General features: G+C 40.6%; 1 protein-coding gene across 7 annotated transcripts in view; it reads left to right on the top strand.

Annotated features, from left to right (window-relative positions):
* The window catches only part of CREB5 (cAMP responsive element binding protein 5), a 256,919-nt gene extending 231,668 nt beyond the window's left edge, over nucleotides 1-25,251 (top strand). For 6 of the 7 annotated variants that reach the window (XM_021538185.3, XM_021538180.3, XM_077787353.1 and 3 more), the window contains 4 exons: nucleotides 10,629-10,952; nucleotides 16,017-16,244; nucleotides 17,210-17,318; nucleotides 18,467-25,251. In XM_021538185.3, coding sequence (XP_021393860.1) covers nucleotides 10,629-10,952; nucleotides 16,017-16,244; nucleotides 17,210-17,318; nucleotides 18,467-18,630 — 825 coding nt within the window. In that variant the 3' untranslated portion in view covers nucleotides 18,631-25,251. Of the gene's footprint in view, nucleotides 1-10,628; nucleotides 10,953-16,016; nucleotides 16,245-17,209; nucleotides 17,770-18,466 lie in introns of all 7 variants that reach the window. The other variant, XR_002466113.3, reaches the window with a different exon arrangement.
* The last annotated feature ends 247 nt before the right edge of the window (nucleotides 25,252-25,498 follow it).

Here is a 25,498-nt window from a genome sequence, read left to right as displayed (position 1 = left end):
AAAGATTTTGTTGCTTCAGACTCTTAAGTATGATGTAAATAACTGAACTTCCTGAGGCATTACCTTGATTTCCAACACACTTGTGTAAGTGCTTGTGTGCCTTTGCTTGGTCTGGTTTCCCATTTCCACGTCTCCTCTGTAAGTTTCCTTGTAAACAAGCTGGAAAAGCTTCCCAGTCCTTCTTTTTCTAAAACAGTAAGAAATGGGAGGTGCTGTAGAGTCTGAGATGGGAATGAGATCACAGTGTTATGTTCTTGTTCAGAACATGACATTTTTTTTTCTGGTGCATATGTCAAATGAATCAGACAATGGTGGTGTCAGGAAGATGTATAATGCTGTCTGCAAGGCAGGGAGAGGAGACAGGAAGATGTGTTAAACAAGATGGTATTTATGCCTTTCTCTCTCACTCCATAGAAGTACACAAGAAATATTTTTTAAAAGGAAGGTAGGGCAGGAGCTACTGGATCCCTGTCATGCTTTTCAGAAGACTCATTTGTGAAGGACAGTGAGCACAGGCAGATAACTGGTGGGCAGGAATGGTCTCTTCCCAGGATGCTGGCAGCTGCTTTGGGTAGCTGAGGAGATGTCTGGTTCTAGCATCACCGCATTCTCAGGTTGGTGCTCACCCAACACATGATGTTCTACCTCCCTCAGGTTGCTGCATGGACTCCTATCTGCTGTCCTCCTGTCTGTCCCCAGACAGGCCACCTCTTCCAGGAATTTGGCCTTAGATGGTTATTTATGCCCTCTTTCCACTGGCAGGAGGAAGAGGGAAGGGTCCACAATGAAGCAGGGCAGGATACACTGTACCTTGGTTCTGGAAAGGAAATCCTGCTTGTGTGACTGCAACTGTGGGTCTAACCAGGCCCCTGATCTGTGCAAAACAAATTTGTTCTGTATCCTGTGGTGCATGCCAAGGGAAAGCCAAATCCAGCTGTCCAGAAATGACAGGTTGAGTCAATGGCTTACCAAGCAGGCAGGATCCTTCCCTTTGCTGGGGAAGGTGGTTATTTTGGTTTATTCTGAGACATTACCCTGAAAAGATGCATTGCTGAAGAGTAAACATGCCACGTGCAAGAGAGTGAGCTGCTAATATATGGCATTTTACTGTCATTGCTTGTCAACTGAACCATGGGGATTATGTGAGGATGCATTCCTAGGCCTTTCAAACACAAAGTAAAACCCTTCAGTGTAAATCACCAACTCCAATTAAAAAAAAAAAAAAAAAAAAAGAATGTTTGAAGGCTTCATTCTTTTTCTCTCTTGTTTCACATTGTAACTATCCTAAAGTATATTAAAAAACCTTGTAGCACTGATAGAGTAGGCAGCTGGTATCTGGTAGAGGTTTGAGATGTTGCTGTTCCTGAAGCCTCAAGTGGCTTTGAAATTCAATGCTTCTGACCCAAGACAGCACTGTTTGAAAGCAGTTGATACATGTGAAGTGGTGAAAAACAAGGCAGCAACTTGAGCTGTCTATGAACAAAGGGAAATGGCATCGCAGGTGGAGAACAAAAGGGGCACGGTGGAGGGCAGCAGCTTAAGGGATGGAGTCAGGGGGACAACATGGGAAAACCTGGAAGGGCATAAGAGACCTTACATGGGGGTGTAATAGGACAGTACTTATCAACAGTGATGTGTTTTGTGCTGAATATTCATTATATCCATTCATATAAATCTCAGCATAAATTATATTCATTATAGCAGTGAAAATTGACACTAAACTAACCTGTTCACACTTTTTGTGGTTTGTATCTACCTACTACTGCTGTACCAGGCTGCATGTATTTAAAAAGCCACTAGACATCCTGTTTTCATAGCTAGATAATTGAAAGCTGTCTGCTGAATTAAAATGCTATTTTCATTCTTTTGGGTTAGATGAAGAAATAAAGCTTTAAAAGAATGTTATATAACCCACAAGAATACTTTCATTTTATATGTCCCTACTGTACTTTTTATTCTAGTCATTTCTTCAGGAAAAAAAAAATCCATGAATGCTTTAAAAATGTTTCAGGAATCACTTACCTTTAGAAACGAAGAAGAAAAATAACTTCACCTGAAACTGCGTGGTAATGAGACAATGTCTAATTACCTGCAGTGAATTCTCCAGTCAGGCCAAGGTGCTAATGAACATCAATACTCTTTCACAGAGAGCCCTGGGATCTCTAATGGCTGTAAGTGGTCAGGGCTTCAGTTTTACATTTCAGAGTCTCATTGGTTTAATCTTGAAACAAAATCTACAGACCAGATCGTGTCCTGTGTGCTCTGTGTGTGTGTGTGTGTGTGTGTGTGTGTGTGTGTGTACGCCCTTGAGCACTGCACATCTGGGATGAAATCAAAGGACTTTTTAGTGCACATGTATCTGATTTCTGGCTTGCTAGTAGCCCTTTAAATGTGCTGGACTTAATCCAGGAAAAACGAGTACTCAAAAATCACACCAGTGAAGGGAAAAAATAAACCCCCAAGTTTTATGTACTTGGATGGCATTTTTCTTTGAATGTGAATGACTTAATCATAATCAGCCTTAGTGAGAGGTGGATGATGAAAGTTCAAAAATCTTCTGACAGGAAAGACTTTGAACCTGCCCTTCTTGTGTTCTTGGTGTGTGTTTTATGCTCATGAGGGGGAAAAGTAAGCAATTTGTGTTGTCGTCAAAAAGCTAAAGTACACATTAAGGGGTCTCAAGGCTTCAGAGTAGTATTCTATAGGGAGAAATTTTTGCTGTGATCTCTGAGTACAGATTAAAATATGCAAACCTAGTGTTCCTTGCAGTGTTGGAGTGCCCTGATTTGAGGATTTTTTTCTATATCTGGCTTGTACAGGAAATTCCCCACCTTCCTCTGAAATCAATTCCCACTTTTCTCATTAAATACAATCATAAATGTTTGTTATGTTCTCAGGCAAGATATATATATATATATATGAATATATATAGCAGTGCAAGCACTGTACAAACACTTTCCACTTGCATTGTCCTGGAACATGGAAACATGATTTTAGAAACTTACTTAGAGCATTTGTTTGCAGATGTGAGGAATACCTGAACTTCAAAACCCCTCTGCCAGATACTTTGCTAAAAGTGCTTTAAGTCCAATGTGAAAAAAGAATCTATGGTGCCTCACCTTGGGAATGAGCTTTAAAATGGATCTAAGAGAACAGATCATGAAGATGAGCAGTACAAGCTCAAGTTCCCTTAAGCCCAAGTTTTCATGGTGTCTTACAGGGTGTGATTAACACTGAGAGATTTTATTGCCACCTCTTTTTTCTGTGTTTTCCACAGGTGACAGTGTAGCTAGCATGAATGGGAATAGCCCATAGATTAACCTGGACGACTAAGTAAGCAAAAGATTGACTATTTGGAGAACTTGAGTGGTGATTTGATAGGTGTCTGACTACTAATAGCTTGCAGCTCAGCCCCACAAAGCTGCTAGTTCACTTTCTCTTGGTGGAATGGGGAATTAATTCAGAAGGCTAGAGGATAGAAAATGCATTAATCGAGATAAAGACAGTTTAATAAGTAAAGCAAAAGCCACACAGAAGCAAAGCAAAACAAGGAATTAATTCACTTCCATGAGCAGGCAGGTGTTCAGCCATCTCCAAGAGAGCAGGGCCCCATCAAGTGACTTGGGAAGACAGACATCATAATTTTGAGCATCCCCCTCTTCCTTCTACTTCCCCTCACTTTATGTCCTGAGCAGGACATCAGATGGTATGGAACATCCCTTTGGTCAGCTGGGATCAGCTGCCCCAGCTGTGTCCCCTCCCAGCTTCCTGTGCACCCCAATGCTTCTGGCTGGTGGGGCAGGACAAGAAGCAGAAAAGGCCTTGACCCTGTGCAAGCTCTGCTCAGAAATAAAAAAAAATGTTGCAGTGTATTATCAACACTGTCTTCAGCACAAATCCAAAATACAGTCCCATACTGGCTACTGTGAAGACAATTTGGTCTGTCCCAGACAAAACCAGCAAGCAGGTAATTAATCCCCAAGTGTCAGGTATTTTGCTGTCAGAAACTGGCCTCTCCAGGGGTAGGTAGCAGCTAAGTAGCTGCTTTTCTTTTGGACTCTGGCACACAGTGGGGAAAGCAGTCAGAAGTTGGTTGTATTTTTTGGATCCTTCCATTGGTATTGTGTGTTGAAATTATATGACACCATTTGCCAGTAATAAATCACTTTGCAGTCTTTTGTGTGATTACATAATTAAATATCCCTTGTCATGGATACACATGGAGGGATTGACTTAGACTTGGTGGGAATTAGGGGTTTGATTTTTTGAACTTTACATTTCCTGACTCCTGTGAAAATTAAATCCAGTTGTTTAATACTGATTTGAGAAATTATTCATGAAATAGTATATAGTGAGAAATATAAACCATACTTTCAGTGTATTTTCTGCCTTGGTTATAATTTACTTGTTCATTAAAATGCATGTAGAATAGGAACAGAGAATTTAGTCTTTTTCTAATCCTTAAAAATGTGGTGCATTGCACAAGGATACTGGTACTTATCTCTTTTGCAAGGTATTTTGAGATGAGCAGAAGGAAATTGCTGGGTGGAGCTGGGATGTAAACTGACTTAGGTTTTCTGCTGTCCCTGGAGTCGTGGCTGTTCTCAATGAAACGCCATCACCAGAAGATGCCAGTTCTGACAGAATACCCTTGGGCCACCCTGGCTTTGACCTGCATTGGATTACTTAAAACTGGCAGTCATGCAGAGAGTCGTCCGTCACTGGGGCTGATGTCAGCGGGCAGCGTGGCTTCTCAGAGCTCCCCCGTGCCCCCAGCTCAGGGACACTGGAGCAGCTCTCGCAGCTGACCCATCCTTGAGCAGTGTGGTGTCTATTAGCTTTACTGCTGCTTTGATTGTTTGCAGTTGATTCTTGCTGCTTTCCGCTGAAGTTTAATTCAGTTTGCATTTGGAAATACAAGGGAGAAAATTTGTTGTTTTTATTAGAGGCTGAGCTGCACTGAAGGCTGGATGATGATCCATTGTTCATGTTGTTACAAAATCCGACTAAGTGGGGAAGCAAGCACAAAAGGAGGGGAAAGTATAATTCAGATTTGCCAAACAGTCTGAGAATAATTTGAAGATTAGCAATTTGGCACTGTTTACTGGCGAGTTGTGAATTAAATGTATCCCACTTTTCTCTTTACATTAGTGTAATGTGTCACTTCAGTTCTGGACTTCATGCCCTTCTTGCACATCTTACTCCTCCCTTCTGTCGATAGGCAGGACTGTATTTTACTGCACAAGAAACGTAGGAGAAAGCATTTAATGTGGCATCAGAGACTTTCTAATTGCCAGTCTCTGAAATGTTCTCATAATATCTGCAGTCGCTTATTGAGTGGAGATGAATCGCTTCCAATTTACTTTTATGAATGCGAGTGGAACATTTGCGAAGAGTGCTTTCTGTTATTTACACTGTGAAATGCTTGTCAGCAGCCAACTGTAAAAGACCTGGGTGACATTTATGCTAAGTTCTCTTGTTGCAGTTGTAGTTAAAGGAAAAGATAAAATTCAGTGTAATGCTCTGAAATGTGCTGGGTGATGTTCTGTTCACAGCTTTAGCTGTCACTGGCTTAACTCTGTATATTCATTTTAAGTATGATGCTTAGAATTAGAAAGAAAGCTTGACTATTGCAGATGAAAAAACAGTATTAGTGACACTGAAGTCAATGGTATGCTTGCCCTAAAGTTTGGCTAATCAAGATCATTACTTTGAGGTTGCTACTGAACTGCAGATGTGTGGCGATCCTTGATGTCTGTAATCCTTTCTGATTTCCCACCCCTCTCTAGATTCTTCTGTCCCCTGTGGGGAACTTATTAAACCCTTGTATTATAGGGACTAGAATCACAGTCACTAGTGCAAGAAAATATCTTTGAGATCATATTTCATGTGCCTTCTGGGGTCTGATATAATCTCCCCATAAGAATATACCAGACATTAACTAGATACTGCATCTGGTCTTGTCTCTTTCTGATTTAGTGGGATTTGGACATGCAGACCAGAAGAGAAGAGAGCTTTTTTACTGAGTGCAGCAATGCATACTTAGCTGGGACGATTCAATCCTATTCAAAACCAGCATTCCATGTCTGTCCCAACCTAAAATGCATCCGGGTGTTGTAATAGCTTATTGTTTGATGCAAGCACAGAGCAGTTGTAAAATGGAAGATTGTTGTAATTTTTGCATTGAGACATGAATGGGACAAAGTTTTATTTTATAGTCATATACTGATTATGGTATATAATACATATAGCCTGTTTAAAATATAATGTGATATAAGTATTATAAATATTGATTAAAATTATAAGTATTAATATACATGTGAAACCCACAAAATTGTTTTCATTTTTAAATTTGGGAAAAGCAATCTCCAAATTAACAGGTTGATTTTTTTTTATTATTATTCTTTGAACAAACTGAAAAAAAAATGCTGTCTTGTTTTCATTAACAATATTTGAGAAAGAAAGGTAGGGCAAAAACCAAGTCAACTTTGAAATACATGTCACAATTGAGGAAAATTAGAAAGCTAGCAGAAGTGTTAGGGAAGCTGACGCTATTTTTTATTCAGGATCTCAAATGCTTGAAGGCTATTTTTGGCAGATTTGGGGTTTGCCCAAAGATGTTCAATGTATAAGTTAGGATCTATGTTGTTAGAAGGAAGCATCAAGCAATTAACTGCACCATGATGTCAGTCTTTAGATAGAAGAAGCACTGTGAAACCCTCTTGTTTCCAAAAAACCTCCAATACTCCAGGTAGAAGGATAACTTCTTTGAGGTGTTACCTTCATATGGCATTCAGTGGGGTAGCTTCAGAGTAAATGTCTCAGTTAGGGCCATTGCCACAAGGAGCAGATCCATGTTCTGTACAGGGAACACAACGTTCACAACACACTGTGAAGTGCCAATATCCACTGTTTCCCTTTCCTCCTCAGCATCAAAGATGACAGTATATGTGTTTCTGATTTCCTGTAAGATCAAAAGGGAATTTTATTTATTCACTTGATGAGAGGCAAAGCAGGCTGTTCTCTGTGAAAGATTTCTTTTGATTGTGTCACTCACAGTCATTTATTGAAATGCCATGACTGAGTGGAAATCAGCTATAACTGATGCTGGCGACTATGTTATTTTGATAGAATAATAAAAATAATCAGTAAGGGCTAAAAGTCATGAAAGGTGAGGACCTCCATCTCCCTCCATTTCCTCTTGCCTTATAAAAGGGAGAAGAAGTTTGCCCTAAAAATCATGGGTATGAACTTAGCCAATATTTCAGGTTTAGGTGAAAGCAGGTCTGAGTAGCAATTCTTCTGATTCAGACCCAGTTTGCAAACTCCCAGGTCCCTGTGCACTCTGTGGCGTCAGTCACACAGCTCCTGAAAAACTGAACGGCCGCAGAATTGGATCTTGGGTTACCATTTCATTCTAGAGGGGATTTGGTGGTGTCGTCAGTCCAGTAAACTCAATTTTTATGCCATCACATTTTATTTGACACTAAACTAAAACAGCTGCTTGCAATTAGCAGACATGAAAGAAACAATAACAAAACTGCAGCCTGCCCTTCGAGCGCTACACATACTCAGTGCAAAGAATTTACCAAGTTCTGGTGATTTTCCCTCCCTCTGCTGTAACTGAAACATGAAAAACAATTGATTTCACTGAAGACCAAATTAAAAAAAAAATGTTTATCATTCCCTGAATGTTTCTGATTGGCAGCGGTGACTGGTTATTAGAAGATTTAGGCTGCTCCAGATGTGGGCATGGACAGACTCTCACTGCTGCAGAGCTGACCCAAGCATGAAGATAAAGGGAGGCAATGGCTGTTGCTGCCCTGGGACAGGATGATGTAGAGAGCTGGTTTCTTACCAGGACTGGGATCCAGGGCAGCTGGCCCACCCTCCCATTTGGAACACTGAACAAGGAGCTTGTAAAATACACAGACCAAATGGAAATGACCCCTACTGACTGAAACCAGCTGCATGTCAGACCTCTCACTGTCTCTCTTGATTTGTTATCTCAAATAAATGGATGTGGTAGAAGGACTACAGAAAGAAAACAAAATAATTTATTCTCGTTGAAGTTGCACCACACTAGCAAGCTTCAGTTTTTACAGCTGAAAAAAAAAAAGTTTATTCACAGACTAGGTTTTTCCCGCCTTTTTTTTTTTTTTTTTTTTTTTTGCTTTGAAAATCTACACTTTAGAAGATATACTGTTGTTCAGTTTCAGAGGTCTTTGACAAATAGACATGGTAGATTTTGTAAGGTATTTGTCACATAAAACTGCTGGCTAATGGGAGCTTGGTTGTTTTGAATTTAGATTCAGAAAACAAAGTTGCAACAACTTTTGTTGGTGCATTGTCTTAGATGCGCATGGTGGCTCAGCTCCATGAAAAACATCTTAGTGAATTTTGAAGAAACATGACACAGAGAAAGATTTGACTTATTAATGCTTTTTCCCCTGTATTTTTCCTAATACACTCCTGGGTAACACCAGTTACTCTAAGCATTGTGAGGAGCCGCTTGAAGTAACCATGGTAGCACTTGAATTCAGGAACAGTTAAGGGCAACAGCTGCTCCAGTCCTCCATTTGATGCCCAGGATAGGTTACTGCTATTGATATTAGGTTGCTCTCTGTTTTAACTTCAGAGGTAGAGACACCTTTGATCTCTAATTTTGAGAAGATCATCAGGATGGGACACATGACATGCAGTTATGGTTTGATAGACTTTTAAAAGGAAACTTCTTAAAATACATCAGTCTAGACTTCATTCTTGCAAACTTACATGCTGATGTGTTTTATGTGTTTTGCAAATATATCCTTTTTTTTTTTTTTTTTTAAGTCTTGGTCAGCCAGTTGATCATTAGTGAAAGACGTCACCAAATTTAGATTAATAGATCTATTAGAGAGTCTCACTAGAATGACTTTCATGAAGTCTGAAAAAGTGCATGAATAGCAAAACTTGAGGATGATACTTTGAAGTGAATGTTACTTCTTTTGCCTTCCACAACCTTCTAATTTTTCCTCTATTTTGGTTTTACTTTTTTCCCCTTAAGAATTTGGTTCTTTCTCACTAACAGTTGTACAAACACAATACAGTAACAGCTTTGAATATAGAAGCCTTTACCTGTGGCCTTGCAATGTTGCAACAGCCAGATGTTATTTCAATACAAAATAGACTGCAATCCCCATCTATAGGTTCTGAGAGTCCTGGCAGTCACTCTTTTTGCTTTAAAGACAGAACCAAAACCCAGTCGTTGTTCCTCTGCTGGCATTTTTGTCACATTGGCTTATAGTATCTTCTGACAGTCATCTGTGACCCACAGATAGATATTGCTAGGGGGAAAGGCTCACCTCTGTGCCTCCTACAATTCACCTCTCTGCCTCCTACCACTGCATTTTTTTACTGACTGTCCCATGGTGACATCTCCTACAGATGAGTTCTCTGCTATTAATTCTATCCTCTGGTTGGATATGAGGTAGTTATTAGTAACTCAAATTGTGCTAGTCTGCTATCAAGTGATACCATGCACCGCCTTCCTTTCTTTTTTATCTTAACATTTTCTGCTAATTACTTGCATTAGTGAGAGTAAATCAATTTACTTATTCGACCATATAGAGTTAGAGAGGTCTTGGGTGGCTGCCTGTGCATTGTGTGTTGAGCAAGAAGCAGAACCATGGATGTGAAGGAGATTTCTATGGGTTTGGAAGAAACTCTTCTCCTAGCTGGCATCTGTGAGGCTTGACCTTTGGCACACTCTTGTTGGAGGCTGGCAATTTCAGTAGTCCAAGGGTCAGATGACACCTTCAAGGTGTCTGTATGCCGGTACAGCTCATGGCTTTGGGATGACCCTGTAATTGTGCTGAAAGGGAAATTTTTTACTCTGTATTTCTGCAATATCCTTTGTACACAAAGGCCCTATGCTGCAGTCCAAAATGTTTCAACCTTTCATACTGGCCTTTAGGTGTGTTCAGGCAAAAGTGAACAAATCCCACTGATACTAAGGAAAGTTTTGCCCTGGTCAGATTCCAGGGCACAATCCAGTGATATGTGGTGTACAAAACAGAGAGAGGTTAGCATGTGATAAAAGGACAACACACACTTGAACTTTCCAGCAAAGGAGGATCAGGTTGAAGTCACTTATTTTCCCATCTTTATGATGAAATAACAGATTGGACACTAGTATGCCAGAATTTGAAAAACAAATCAATGCAATATATTTTCCAATGAGTTTTTAAAATAATATTTGAAGTGAAAACAAGACGGGTACTTTGTTGTGTCTTTATTTTAATCAGACTTTTATTTAAAAGCTGTAAGAATACAAACTTGTTGAAGGTAACTCCTGAACTGGCCAGAGAGATAGTTATTCTTCCTCAGAAGCACAGTAGGAAATGTGAACCTGTTAAATTCCAATTCAGACATTTTAATCTTTGAATATTTGCAGTGGAAAACAAGATTAGAGACCAAGAATATATTATTTTTCAAATTGAAGTAAGATGCCTTTTAGTAAAGGAACAGCAAGAGAAAAACTAAATAAATCTCAAAACTCAAGACAGGGCACCATTTCTGCAACAGCATTTCTGTTTGGTCACATCACCATGTATGAATGTTGAATTTTCTGCCTTGTTCTGTTCCAGAGACTGAAGGCAGCACTGACTCATCATCCTGCCGCCATGTCAAATGGGAATATGAACACCATGGGCCACATGATGGAAATGATGAGTTCGCGACAGGACCAGACACCGCACCATCATATGCACTCACATCCTCATCAGCACCAGACACTGCCACCTCATCATTCATACCCACATCAGCACCAGCATCCAGCACACCATCCTCACCCTCAGCCTCACCACCAGCAGAACCATCCCCACCACCACTCCCACTCGCACCTTCATGCACACCCAGCACACCACCAGACCTCGCCGCACCCACCGCTGCACTCGGGTGGACAAGCACAGGTAGACCTTCATGTGCTACTGCATCTCTGAGTTTTGCTGTTGGGTGGAGTTAAAGCCTGATCTCAGTATTGTTTCTTCTTGCATGCATATCTTGTTAGATACAAGACCCTCGGGCTGCTAGTAAATGTCTGCTAGTGGTGATGGGGATGCTCAAACTTTATTTAGAAAATGGAGTGAAGCAACAGCTTGCTTTGCTGCCTAATTTACTAGATATTTGTAATTTCTTACTTTATAAGGAGCTCCAAGTCTTTGCAGTGCTCTGAGCTCTGAAGATTGCCACATATCCTTTTATGGATGAGGTTTATTACAGAGATTGGCACATTATATATGTTGCTTAATGTGCTTGAACCTGAACTTCTCAGGCCAAGATTTAACAATCTGTATGAGTTCTACCTGCAGAAATACATAACAAAGTCTTTAGTGAAATGAAATGGCACTGGTATGTGTATGGGGCATGGGGCAGTATTCAAGACTGGAGATAACAGAGGTAATTTTAAGTTAGGATACATTGGCTTGGAAAAGATTAAATGATCCAGACCCTGTGAAGAGGACAGATACCTGCATAGTATGGGAGATGGATTAGCTGTGAGTGCAGCCAGTAGTTGGTGCTTGTTGTGGTAGGAGAAAAAGGAGGGTAAAGCCAGTCCAAGGAGAGAGATTTAAACAAAGAAGGCAATTTAGATTTGTATTCATGTGACAAGTCAGTGAAGGTCTCCACTGAATGAGGCGGAGGACTCAATTTTTTGGACCAGGTATATTGGCTTCAGCAATTTGGATAATTTGTTATCTGAACTGAATGTTTCTTGAATTAATGAGCTAGTAAGCACAAACTTTAGCAGAGTAATTTTTAAGAGGAATTCTATTAATGTCTTCAGATTATAGGCTTCTGCATCAGGATCACACAAGAAAATAAAGCTCTGGGGGCAGTTACTGTAACATGTCAGGTCTGGAGAGCGATGTTAAGGAAGACAAACAGGCAGTGCATGGAATGTGAGGACAAAGAGGAATGCCAGCCATAAGAAGTTCAATCTGTGAAGTATTGTGTTGCTTGCAAATACCTTTCAGACAGGCTCTTAGAAAACATTAAAGAAAATGAGAGTATTTGGCTGGCATCCCAGTGTCCCACAACATTAACTATTTACTAACATCTAGCTTTATTACTGCAGAATCTGCAAGCACATAGGATTTCCCTAAAGTATTTGCTAATGTAAAATGAATTGTCAGCTTTAGAGAAACAGTCTAAGTAAGAGCAACAGACTCCCCTGTGAGAGGATGTCCAGAGCTTTCCTAAGTTTACTTCAGTTTTTACTTTGTGAATTCAATTATTTTCTCATCTGTTAATGAGTTATTTTCCTTGCAGTTGTTTAAAAACTCCAATTAAAAATCATCATCTCATATCAGAGAAACCAAAAGTAACCTGATTTCTGTATTAGAGATCACTGAGAGAGTAAGGATAAAGTTGGGTTTAGCCAATTGAGGACTCCATGGATGAGATGGCGGAAGTCACTTAACTTTCACTGAGAGGTTAGGAGGATAAACATGTTAATGCAGTTGAGGGCATCAGATCCCGTGGTATGGAGCACTGCTGTAAAACATCCACGGCACCACTTTAATCAGATGAGGAGAAAACTAGGGAAAACAACTACCATGAAGAAACAAACCTCAGAGTTTTGAGGACAGCTCTAATGGCCTCCTCCTCTAGGCCTCCTCCTCTAGGCCCACTTGAACAGGGACATTGACTTTCTTACACAGGACAGCTTCAACTTCTTGTGCTTTTTATTCCCTGCTAGCTAGCACCACAAAAGTCTCTCAGGCAGGCAAGAAGAGGTGCAGGCACATGGGTAGGTAGACTGACTGGCAGCCACACAGCTGTGTCAGGGTCACTTTCTGCCCAGTACTACATAGCCTCTGGAGCTCAGTCTGTGCCGTCAGATGAGCTTTGCCATGCACGGTCTGTCGCCGGAGGCAACAGACCCCATGGGAGTTCAAAGAGATCTTCACCTTGTTGATGGGTGTAAGCGTCACCAAAGGGATTGGACAGAGGGTGATGGAGTAGGAATCCCAGGGTCAGTGGCTTCCCCAGGCAGCAGAGCACTTGCTGTGCATCTGTTCCTCTGGTGCAAAGGCAATAGTGATTTCTGAGCAGATGCATTGGAGGGTGGAAAAGAAGGGCTTGCTAAGTAATAACCACATAGTTATTACTTTCAAAGCTCATCCATAGTCCCCGTGGTAATGGCCTCTTTGGGGATCAGATTTCTCCAACAGACGTTAATTTTATGGTGCGATTTTCTAATTATTAACCTCCTTATTCTTCTGAGCCAGATTCTTCCATTCCAAACCACCTGCCAAATGACAGCATGGTCCATGCTGCTGTAATCTGCATACTCCCATGCCGAGACTGTTGTTATTCTGCACCGTGCCCTTCTGTAATGCAAGAATTAATTTCATGCTTTTCTATACCATTTTGATGCACAGGAGCCTGATGCATTATGTTTTCATAGAATGAGTGAATGAGTATTAGTTTTGTGGTAAATTGCAAAGAACAGAAGTAAATACTGGATAAAAGTAGAAATCAGCTTCTGATAGGTATCTTTCTGAGAAAGATAGATATTTTACCAAGTTCTAGATATGCTGTCTCAACAACTACAAAAATTATACTGTTATTCTGCATTGGTCCTCTAAAGATTTCTTTATATCAAACTTGGCAGAGTGATAGCTCAAGCAGAGTTGCGGTTTGGATGCCATTTCTTTCTCTTAGCTGTCCTATGTTTCTATACATGATGGATATGTCATGAGCATTCTCTAAGAACACCAAAATTAACCTACATTTTTATATTTAGCTCATTTTCTTTCTTATGTCCTAGTCAGGGCAATGAAATCCTGCTAGAGAATGATGCTTAGATGGTTACTAAGATATAGTCTAACATATTTCAGGGTTAAGAGCTATCAAGTAAGAGTCAGTTAATTATCCCACGTGACATTATTAGTAGAATAATGGCAGCTCTTGTAATTAACATCTTCCTGAGATGCAGAGAAGATTTTGGTGTTCTGAAAATGCACTCTGACTACCCAGAGACTGCCTGGTATATTCTGAAAACAAAATTACTCACTAGTTATTCAGGAGAAAATGGCCATATGAGAGGAATTAACAAAAAAAAATTGTATAGTTACCTTTTCTGCCTTTGTACCAGACTTCATTGAGAGGATAAAGAAGCAAGAATTTTTAAAGCTGAATGGAAAAGGAGCAAAAAGGGATAAGGAAGCAGGAATATCAGATCTCTGAAGTCTGGAAAGGTGTTATGTGTAGGAAAATGAAAGGTCTTTGATGAGATGTTGACATTAAAAGGTACTTCTGCACTCAGACATACTGTTAAAGAGGCAACATGCCCAGCCCTGGTGGACAGGGAGCAGCTGGAATCCCTTGGCAGCAGTCTCCTGGCAGAAGGCAAGGGATGCTGTTGAGAATGGGGGATGTGCCCACTGCAGCTGCCATGGACCTGGCACTCCAACCCTAAGTGTGCACAGCGTGTTGAAAATTTTATCAGCAAACATACGGAGTTCATGCAAGCTGAAATTTTAACAATCAGTCAAAAAATGAGGGGTGGCTTATTTATTTTAGGTTATTCTTACATAAACTTTTTTTCTGCTCCTGAGAGAAATTCCCTGACAGAGCAACATAAAGCTGGGAATAAATTTGGCTTTATGCAAAAAGTGTTATCAGATGTACAGAATAATTACACATAAAATTGCCACTGTAATTGCCACAAGTCAGCTGGGGGAGGGAGCAAACTAGATTCTAGACAGAAAGGCCACTTCAACTTCACAAGACTCAAGACGATAGTATCATTTTAATTGAGACAGACAGAGGTGTTAGGCAAACATGTTAATTGCGGCAATTGAAATTCAGGGCTCTGTCTGACAAAGTACTGAGTACGTCCACTCCCTGGAGTCAAAAGGAAGCACCTTGGAGGTTTGGGCCTTTGCCAGAACAAGAGGATTAATTTTGAGTCAACAATTCCAGTTTCCAGACTGTTCCAGACTGTGCAGGAGTGGCAGCAGCAATGTGAGCTGAGTGTGAGCAATAGGACCCATGGACTGGGTTCCCAGATCTCAAGCAGACAAAGAGAGAGGGTGTCTCCAGAGCCCCACAGCCTGGGTGCCACAGACAGGAAGGAAGGTAGTCCAAAAGCCTATTCCCAGGCAGTTGAACATTAAATCTGACGCTGGTTCCTGACGGACATGGGAATGTTCCATCTGCCCAGGAGTCAATTGGAGAATAGTTTACATGGCACTGCCCCCACCATGCATCTTTTCTGTAATGTTGTGGGCCAGTTACTCTCAGGAGCAGGATCAATATTCCCCTGCATTTGAAAAAGCATAAATACATCTCTTTTTCCATAGTTTTGTAGCAGTGGACTGGATGTAGTGTTCCTATACTCTCAAAGCCAGGGATAAATTGAATAAAAACAAGTATAGCATCCACAGCACAGAGGTCAAATGGAAACTAGTAAGAGGAATAGCCCTTATCCACGCAGTGCAGGGACATCAAAACACAGGTCCAAACTCAATTCCTCAAAACACAGGTTCAACCTAAAGTCTTTCCAGACTTCAGAGATGGCAGAGATTGAGGCAGAGATGGTGAAGCCTGGAAAACATAAATCACCAAAAATTTTGGAGGCAACTGGGGGACAAGGGGATAAAGAGAGGCACAGAATTTAGACCACTACAGTCTGCTTTGATGGAAACAGACCCTGAGAGAAAGTGGACATTTCAGATCTGAAATAGGTGGTGGCAGAGAATGCATCTAAGTGAATGCTTTTAATAATTAACTCAAGCGAGAAAAAATACTCAGATGATCATTTTAAAAAAATCTTTTTTTCGACCATGGCAATGATTTGCCAGCATCTGCTTTCAGTGGCACTGGTGCAGCTTTTGACTTAAGCCTGTTGCAGACTTTGCCTGGAGAGCAGGCAGAGTGTGTGAGATTCCCCTTCCCATTTCAGCATCCCCCTCTGTAACCTCCCTGCCTCGCCACCCCCTGCAAAACGTCTTCTTGCCCTGCAGGTTTCGCCGGCGGCACAGCAGATGCAGCCCACACAGACGGTACAGCCACCACAGCCGACTGGAGGTCGCCGGAGGAGGGTGGTGGATGAAGACCCAGATGAGAGGAGGCGGAAATTTCTGGAAAGGAACCGAGCTGCTGCCACGCGCTGCAGACAGAAGAGGAAGGTCTGGGTGATGTCACTGGAAAAGAAAGCAGAAGAGCTCACCCAGACAAACATGCAGCTTCAGGTGCGAGCCACTGTCTGTGCCCCTGAAGACACAGAGGGGCTCTTTGTGCTTGACTGATGGTGCCTTTGGGGCTGCCCCCACACAGTCAGCTCCTAGTGGGAGCTCAAGCACAATCAGTCTGTTAATCAAGATGCGTGTGCTTCAATTAAAGAAATAATTACATTTTAGCAGGATAAGCCAGGAAAAAGCTGTCTTGGGATTTAGAAGCCTTCACTAGATGGAGTTGTATTTATTTTCTTTCCTTGTCACTGCTTTTTGTGGGGATTTTTTTTTGAAGTGCCATTAATATGTCTGTAAAAATTTTCTTCAGAGCAGGGCATATAGTTTTAAACCCTCATTCAAAGACAGCAAGATAGAAGCAAAAATTGATTAATCTATCAGTGAGGAAAATGAAGTGGATAGATGAAAATACCATGAATATGACAATAAAACCTTTTTTTACAGTGCTGTCCTTCTTATGGTAGGCACAGTACTTCTGTTTCATGCAGAGGTGTGCCTGTGTGCTGCCAAGGGCAGAAAACCATTTGCAGAATGGCACTCCTCCAAAACATTCTCCCACAAACCTCAGAGGTGTGAGAAGCACCCAGGCACTGGCTGTGGCCGAGCTGTAGGTGACAGCAGTTCTGCCACCGTGCCCTTGAGCATGGCAATGTGGCCTTTGCCCCCATGGGTCTGCCCCCTGGCCTCATGCAGAGAGCCCCAATATTTCCTGAGTAGACTGAAACATTGCTTAAGTATCTCTGGTGCTGTGAAGTTTAGTTAATTTGTCAGACTGCCTTCAGAGGTTACTGATAAATAATGTCATTGACAAATGTTAACATAAACGCAGCACACAAGTACCTGAATGCCTTTTTTGCTCAGTTCTTTCAAAGTTATGGAGCAGGTTTTGTGTTCTTGGGCAGAAGATCTGTGGAATAGCGTGGCTTAAGCTTTGTTGCTAACCAGAGTCTCTCTTTCCTCTCTAGAATGAGGTTTCCATGCTGAAAAATGAGGTAGCACAGCTGAAACAGTTATTGTTAACACATAAAGACTGTCCGATAACAGCTATGCAGAAAGAATCACAAGGATATCTAAGTAAGTAGCTGGTATCTTTGCGCTGTCTCCACACTCCTCACAGGAAAGCAAACCTTCCAATTCTTCCCTCCAGAACCCTTTCTTGGTCATGCTATCACTTGAACCTGTCTTCTCAAACATCATCCAAGCCATCCAATCTCCTGCCCATATTTATCAAGCCCCGCTCAAAACCAAAAAAGCCCCGGTTTGCATCCCACACAGCAGAGCTAGTCTTCCCCACCCCTCCTTTCGGCAAGGAGATGCACACGGATGGACACTCACTCCCCTGTGGAGGATCCTGCTTGAACTCACAGCTCCAAACCTGCAAGAGTCCTCCTGGACACGGCGCTGCCAGAACCTTAAAATAACTCTCAAAAGGAAAGTTAAAAAGGAAAACATTACAGTCCCCTCCAGCGAAAATGGTACTGTGCTCTGACAGTGGCACAGACCAGGCCTGGCGCAGGTTTTCAAGGTTTGTTAACTCTTTTTTAACTCTCATCTTTCTTTTTTTTTTTTTTTTTTTAAAAATTCTCAGCTAATGGAGACATTTAACCAATTCTTTCTAGTTGGTGCATTTTGTGAGTGTAGTAATTTAGAGACAAATTCTCTGTTTCATTTTAGTACAGTTCAGAAGAGCCTCGGGGCTTGCTAGATTGTGACATTGTCTTAAAATAGAGACCATTTCTGTCTCCTCTGCATCACTATGCATCTGTCTCTTTAAAAGAACTCAAAGAAAAAAACTCATAATTGCATTACATGCCTATCAGCTGTTGCTTGAATTAGATTTTCTGTGCTGCAGCGCATTGCACTCTAATTTTGATTCCTGCTGGAACAAATAAAACATTTAGGCATCCCAACTGATTTTAAAGACCTTAAGATATCAGACTTTTTATCCCAACATTAGTTTCAGTTATTAAGGTCTTGGACTTTTTTCAAGACTCAACTCCTGAAGTCAGGTTGATAACAGAGAAGCTGGCTTGGAAAAAAAAAAGAAAACAAAAACAATCTTAAGACAGACAGTGTTGGATAACTGTAATTAAATTCTGAAATCCTGGGCCTTGTGCATGCTTCAGATTGTCAGTATTTCCAAGAGTATCACTCAGCCTAGGTTTTTTACTCAGATGGAAAAATGAATGTGTGTTGTCTCTGTGCCCTCATTCCCTTCCCAGGTCCCGAGAGCAGTCCTCCTGCAAGCCCGGTCCCAGCTTGCTCCCAGCAGCAAGTCATCCAGCACAACACCATAACGACCTCTTCCTCTGTCAGCGATGTCGTGGGAAGCTCCACTCTCACCCAGCTCGCCAGCCACAGAACAGACATCAACCCCATCCTTTAAAAGTGGTTGATCAGAAACTGCTGGGGGAGTGTGGTACCGTATCAAAGCATCCTCTCTGCTAAGGACATTTGCAACCGTAACTCAAGCCTGGAAGATTCCTCAGTTCTTGAAAGACTCTGGCTATTCATTTTTATAGTTATTAAAATGTCTTTTATACTTAGTTACATAAAAGGAAGTTACGCAATTAATATTGTATCAGCTTGAGAAATGCTTTGGTGCTTTCTCCATTTTTTTGGTACCAGTTACTTGTTTATAAACCTAACTGTTTCTGTACATAGTCATGTTTCCTTCTCACCAGTCTAGCCTGCAGCCTCAGAAATACAAAGTTGTGTTAAACTGCAGCTTGTTAGCCAATGTGAGGCATGAAAAGTATTAAACAGAGTCAAACATAGGTAACTAGGAGTAATTAGGCTATAAATATAGACCAAGGGCATCTGCTGACAGCATAATAAAAAAGAGTTAGCGTTGTGCTATCAGCAGATCGCGTCTTGCATTCAGAGCCTCTTTCAGAGCAGTTATATAGGATGTGGCTTCAGGACGAAATCAAGTCCAAATAGCGTGCTCTTTTGTCTAGCCCTCCCCTTTCTCCTCTCTCCTCTACCCTGGCCTTTTTCTCCTCCAGTTATTCTCACACCTTCCTCTTCCCTTCCTTTCAATTTCCCAGCTTTTTTTTTCCTTGCTTTTTTTTTTTTTTTTCATTCCAAGGCTTCCTCACTTCCCTCTTTTTCTCAAAGAATGGTAATGAACAAGAAAAACTTCAAGCCCACCTAAAAACTGTCAGCACGACTGCTGCTTTCACTAGCTCTTCACACGCAGTTGCGCTGTGCCAAGCATTTGGCTTTTAAAAAATACAAATGCTCCTGATTTAGTGTTTTTAATAAATAGGGAAAGGTTAAAACAGCGCAGCCGCAGGTGAAGCAGGATGATGGGCCAGCTGTGTTGATGCTAGCAGCCCTGTAAGCTTCTGTGGTGCAGTAGAGGCAAAGCGAGCAACACCTGAGAGTCACAGCAATTTTTTGCACTGCCATTCATTAATGTAGGAAAATCCATGTAGTATATAATAATTCGGAAAAGTTCTGTTCCCCAACCTGGTTGCATTGTTCTAACAATGAAAGCTAAGAGCCTCAGGCTTCATGGGCTATAAATGAGAAATAAATCACTGTAATGGTTCTGACCATTTGGAAAAATGCCATTTTTAATTCCCAGGGAAAGACCTGCTCTCTGCAGGCATTCCTTTAAACATTCACAGACTGATCCCAAGCTGGCAGACAGCAGTGTAGCTTCACTGACTTTAATGGCACTTAACACTCGCTTACCATGGGTAAGGAATTGTTCTTTTGGACGCTAAATAAGTTTTAGAAGGCACGCAGTGGCTAAAAAATGCTTCAAGAATGCCAAGTCCCACACTTGGGATAAAATACAGTCCTGCAGAGAGGGTCTGGAAAAGAGCCTTATGCTACAATTAAGGTTTTTGTTTGGACTCTGAGCCTGCCCCTCAGCACAACTGATTTGCATCCCCAAGTGGTCCCAGTGATTGATGGGAAAATCAGACAGAGATGATGCCAGTTAATTATGCTGCCTTGCTGTATACTGGGACCTGATTTTGCTCTCAAATCTGTCAGAGGCAAAACCTCCCACTGCTCGCCCAGGGAGCAGGGTCCAAGCTGGTGAGAAATGTTCAAACATTTTGAGCTGCATCTTCAATAGCAAAATTCACTTTATTCCCAGAAAATCCTCTAGCCCCAAACACACTTTGTTCTGAAGCAAACCTCTCTTCCTCAAAGACTGTGTCTTTGGTCTTTGGAGAAGTCATGGGTTTTAAAAGGGTGGGACTTCTCCACGCAGGAGGGAGACTGAAACAACTGAAGTGTGAGAAGGCTCTGTAAGGAGCAAGGTCTGTCTTGAAGGGAAAGCAAATTTCTGAGCATCATTCATTGCCGAATTAGTTCTTATCTTGGTGACTAACTTTTTATCAGTATCCTTTTCTGTAACAGCTCACTTTCCATTTATGCAAATACATTCAAAAGAAGAAGATTTTTAATGTACAGTGTAAATCTTGACTTGATTATATAGTCTGAGAACCAAAAAAAAAATTATGAAAAAATACAAATGTAAAGGATTTTCTATTATATTTTAGACAAACATATACTTTTAAAGTGTTTTAAATATTGAATCTATAATTTTTTTTAATCTCCAATTGTAATAGCTAAATGGTTTTGCTTCATCATGGCTCCCAAAGGAACTTTTTTTCAAATATGCTGTTGAGAAAAATGTTCCAGCTGAATATCCACTATGTAAAAAAACCAACTAAGCATTTCCCCCACATCTGAAATTCATCATTCACCATCAAAACGGAAATGCCATTGCAAGGTTAATTTATAAAACTTTACCTCTATATGGGTAGCACTTAAATACATTAAAAAAATTAAAATCAAAGTTGTTGGTAATATTAGAATACCCAGTTGAGCTACACTGCACTAGAATTACGGTTTAGCTTCATTTTATTCAGTCTCCTCAATTAAAATATTTAGCTGTTAAAATGAAAGCCTCTACATTAAAAAGAAAAAAAAAAAGGAAGAAATACAAAAACCTTGCCTAAGTTTTGTTAAATTCAGCAACTTGACAGTTTGACTGATGTGTATTATATATAGCTCAATTATTTCTTTTTTTAATGCTAACTAGGCAAGCCAACCACACATGTTGGCCTAAATGTGTAATTACAATGAAATGTCTCCTCTCTATACTATTGGCCTTTAGGTATAATCCTTGCTAGTGATATGGAAATAAGTAAAGGATGAAAAGCTATTTGCTATTGCTTCTTGTAACTCTGCCGCAGGTTCACAGGCCAAGACAACATTCAGCATATTTGTATCGGCTGTATCACTGGGAAAAGGACCAACCATACCAGGCACCTTATATTATTCATCAGATTTGCTTCCACATTAAAATGCTCTTGTTTTCCAGGGGAGTGATCCTGCAGCCTTTCCTCAGGCTGCTGGTCCAACCAGGCACTGCAGGCTGCCTGAGCAAGGGCTGTGAAGAGGGCTGAGAAGCCCCCAGCCCTCTGTCTCCAGGATGTCCCTCTGCCATGTGGTCAGTGGCAGCAGCCTCTTCCTAAGCATGTCACTCTAAATGCACTTCCTGGGCTCTTTCCATCAAGGAGGAATCCTGCTTTTCCACAAGCTACTTCTGGAGACTGCTGCACTTTCTTCTTGCCCTGCCAGTCCAGCCTGTTGCTGGGCTCACTAGGCTCTGTGCCCTAACCCACTGCCAGCAGAGGACAACTCTGATCACTTCCATCATCCACTCTCCAGGGCGCTTGCCGGATGGTGAGCCTTGGCCAGTGCCTTGTTCAGGAAGAGGTGTTACCATACCATAGACAGCATCTTGTGGGTGTGACGTTGGAAGCAGGTTGGAAATCTCAGCCACGGTGAACTGCAATACTTTGATCACAAAGAAATGATGCTGCAATCCAGCTCTGGTACCCCCAGCCCCCCTTCCCCAAGTCAATTTATGCAAGCCATATTCATAACGCTGCCTGTGGGAGACAAGTAGTTTGTGTGCTATCATGGTGTGTTTTATAAGGACAACAACGATGATGATGATGATTTATGGAGAATTTCATGCTGTTGAGAGTTAATCCCTGCTATGAAGCTAAATGTCTGCTGCCCATATTCTGAATAGTGGAAAGTCAATGGTTCAGTGCCTCAGTGCATGTGGATTTAGTGTTAATGACTCAATCCTGTTAACTAACAAGCCAGCTGTAACTGTTGTTAAATGCCCAACTTTTAAGGATTCATATTTTTTTAAGCAACAATATTTAGTGTTGAAAACTAGCCTTTTAGTTTAGGCAAAATGTGCTTTTTAGCAGCTAATACCTTTTTTAAAAAAAAAGCGTATAGAGTGAATTTATGAAAATTCATGAGGACCAAAGCAATTTTAAAACAGGAATCTATTAATTTAGTATTCACATAGAATTTTATAAAGTATTTATTAATAAATGTTATTTTAACACATTCCATTTGAACAGTATTCTTGTACAGAATCTGTTTGTTGTTTTTTTTTTTGTAAGTTACAATATTAGTTTTGCAATAAACTACTCTAGGTGTGTGTGCATCTTAATCTTTCAGGGTCTCAAGCAGAAGTCATCCATCTAAGATGGAACAGTTTGCTGCTGAGGTCAGTTGTACAGAAATTCCTAGAATTAAATGTTTTCCTTAAAGCAGCATCTGCTCTTTTTTTTTTTTTTTTTTTTTTTGTAACAATGAAACAAATTATAAGCCTTCAGCTGTTTCCTCTGTATTTCAAAATGTGCTTTCTCGTTTGAGAAAGCATGAGTCAACATATAACTGGAAGCCTGTCTCTTTTTTTCTGCTTTTTTTTTAGGGCTGATTTTATACATCACCACAGAAGATCTAACCCCATCCTCATTTCTCATCTAATATCACATAGTGAGTTGCACTATACTGCCTTATCATTGCCTCTTCAGTCCTTTTACTAAGCAGTGTTCCTTAGATTTAGACCATCAAATCTCCATTATACATCAAGGAAGATTACTAGAGGGGGAAGAAGAGAAAAAAAAAATCTGTAGACATAAAACCTAAACTGTGCCTATAAAACAAAACCAGTTACAACTAATTAGTATCTTATTTCTACATTTCAATTATTTATATTCTTTTAAAATTGCACTTTAGCTCTTGCTCTCTTTCTTGCTCTCCCTTGTTGAATCATTTATAAATACTCTTGTAAAAGTTTTGCACCAGATACATTTATATGCTTTCACTGGTGGCATATCTACAACTTGTCTCTCACACCTGCCCAAGCAGAGAAGCTGAGACCAGCCAGTCTGCAGTGTGACTTAGACTTTACACCCTCTTCATGACAGCATATAAATGTTTTATTATGCAATGTATGTGATGTGAGGCGGCATCTAAGCTACATTTTAATCTCTCATCCCAAGAACCAAAGTGTCCTGTATATCATAAGGTCAGGAGACTGGCTCTGTTGTGCATTGTGAGGCACTTTGACTGTTGTCCAACTCACAGTAGCTGCAAAGCTGCAGTGGTAACAGTGGCCATACTATGTATTAGAGTTCTGAATCAATAAAATATGTTGCCTTATAACTTGACTAGGGACAGCACCTTTAAAAAGAAAAAATAGAAGAGACAAAAAGCTTCTAAGAACAAATTAAAGCAATAAAATCTCAAGCGATTTGAACACCAAAAAAAAAAAAATTCAATTTTTCAACATCTGAAACCATCACCTTACTGCATAGACAAAAGAGACTGTTTACATCCGTAACTTCTTTTTAGTTTTTTTTTTTCCCCAGAGCTTACAGTTATCTCAGTTTCATCAGTGGCTTTATGCTTAAGAGCTAAATTGCTCACCATTATTGGTTTTCTATAGCTTTCAAAATTACTTTATAGCAAATCCTAAACTGCATGAGGCCAAAAATGTCAGTGTTCACACACACTCAGAGACAAGATTGATTCTTTAAGTGGAAATCTGATCCTTTCCCAGGCTCTCCTTGGACTGGAATCAATAACTGCAACTCGTTATATTTAGACCTATGTGTAATATCTGGGATTCAGGATCTCCAGTTCTACAATTATGCAAGTTAAATATTAGACTTGCTGAGTTTCACCTGGTGGAACTGCTCAAAAAGCCCATGGTCAGAGCTGGCTATTTGATGTCATGAGGGTCTTAGGCCCAAATATCTTTCTTGACTGAAAATCTGCATGACAGCCTTCTGACTGAAGACTGAAAGCTCCTTCCAGCTTTGCAGAAACTGCAGCAGTATCCTGGGGTGAGGGAGGTGGGAGAACTGATTTGGCATTTCAAGGGAAATGCTTTCCTTGCTGGAATCTAGGAAATTTCAGAGAAATATTTTCCCCACCCCACAGTGCTGACATTGCAAGGAGTTCCCTGACATCACCTTTAGCATGCTTCCACAAGACAAACTATTTTGCACGAAAGGTGTATTTGCTCTTCAGAGTAAGAACAATTGCCCTGAGAGTTTTGCCAAGGATTTTATCATTGGGACCCAAGTGTTTCCCAGCCCATGGCCGTGAGCTCTGTATCCCTTTCTCTGTAGCAGCTCTCTTCAAACACTGGGTAGCGCTCATCAGTGAACATTGCTTCTCTGGACTATTGCCATTGTCCTGGTTTTAAGGAACTTTTAGCACTGCTTGGAGTAAGCCTAAACTATCGAAGTTTATATATAAATATATATATATATATATTATATTAAAAAAAAAGGTGCTGTCACAGTAAGTTTTGGGCTTGAGGTTGTTTGTATTGTATGCAAAGGTTTTGTGTTTGTATGTCTGTTTTATTCTGTAAAGCAACCACCTTCCTTACTGGAGGGAGATACTTTTTTTTTTGGTACATAAATGTAAATACTTGCTGCAGCATTTAATATGTTTAATTTTATGTTAAGCTTTTTGTTGCATTGTGAACCCATTATTGTTACAAATGGACAATGAGTTCATTGAGACTGTTCAACTAGGTCAGATTTTTACATCTCTTTCTAGCTAGAAGAGAAAGGATTTTTGTGCATTTGTACAAATGTTAATAATATCACTGCAATTCCAATATAATAAAGCACTCAAATACAAATAATTCCAAAAGTTTATCTGTATCTATAGTCCAGACATTTTACTGTAACTCCTGCAGTTAAACTGAGTTACTCTTCACTGATTTCTATTATGACCTACAGCCCCTCATCTCCCTCCAGACTGGAGGAGCACCACAGTTCAGGGCACACTGCTGTCTGGTGGCAGGAGCAAGGCGCTGTGCAGACCTTGCGGCTCACCATTGTCCTCCGGCAGCTGAGGTGACTTGGTAAGAACAAGTTCTCTGAACTTCT

Source organism: Lonchura striata, chromosome 1, assembly GCF_046129695.1.
Source record: "Lonchura striata isolate bLonStr1 chromosome 1, bLonStr1.mat, whole genome shotgun sequence".
In the NCBI taxonomy this organism is placed as follows: Eukaryota; Metazoa; Chordata; class Aves; order Passeriformes; family Estrildidae; genus Lonchura; species Lonchura striata.
Note: the sequence above shows the minus strand (reverse complement) of the source record. Positions and strands in the feature narration are given on the sequence as shown.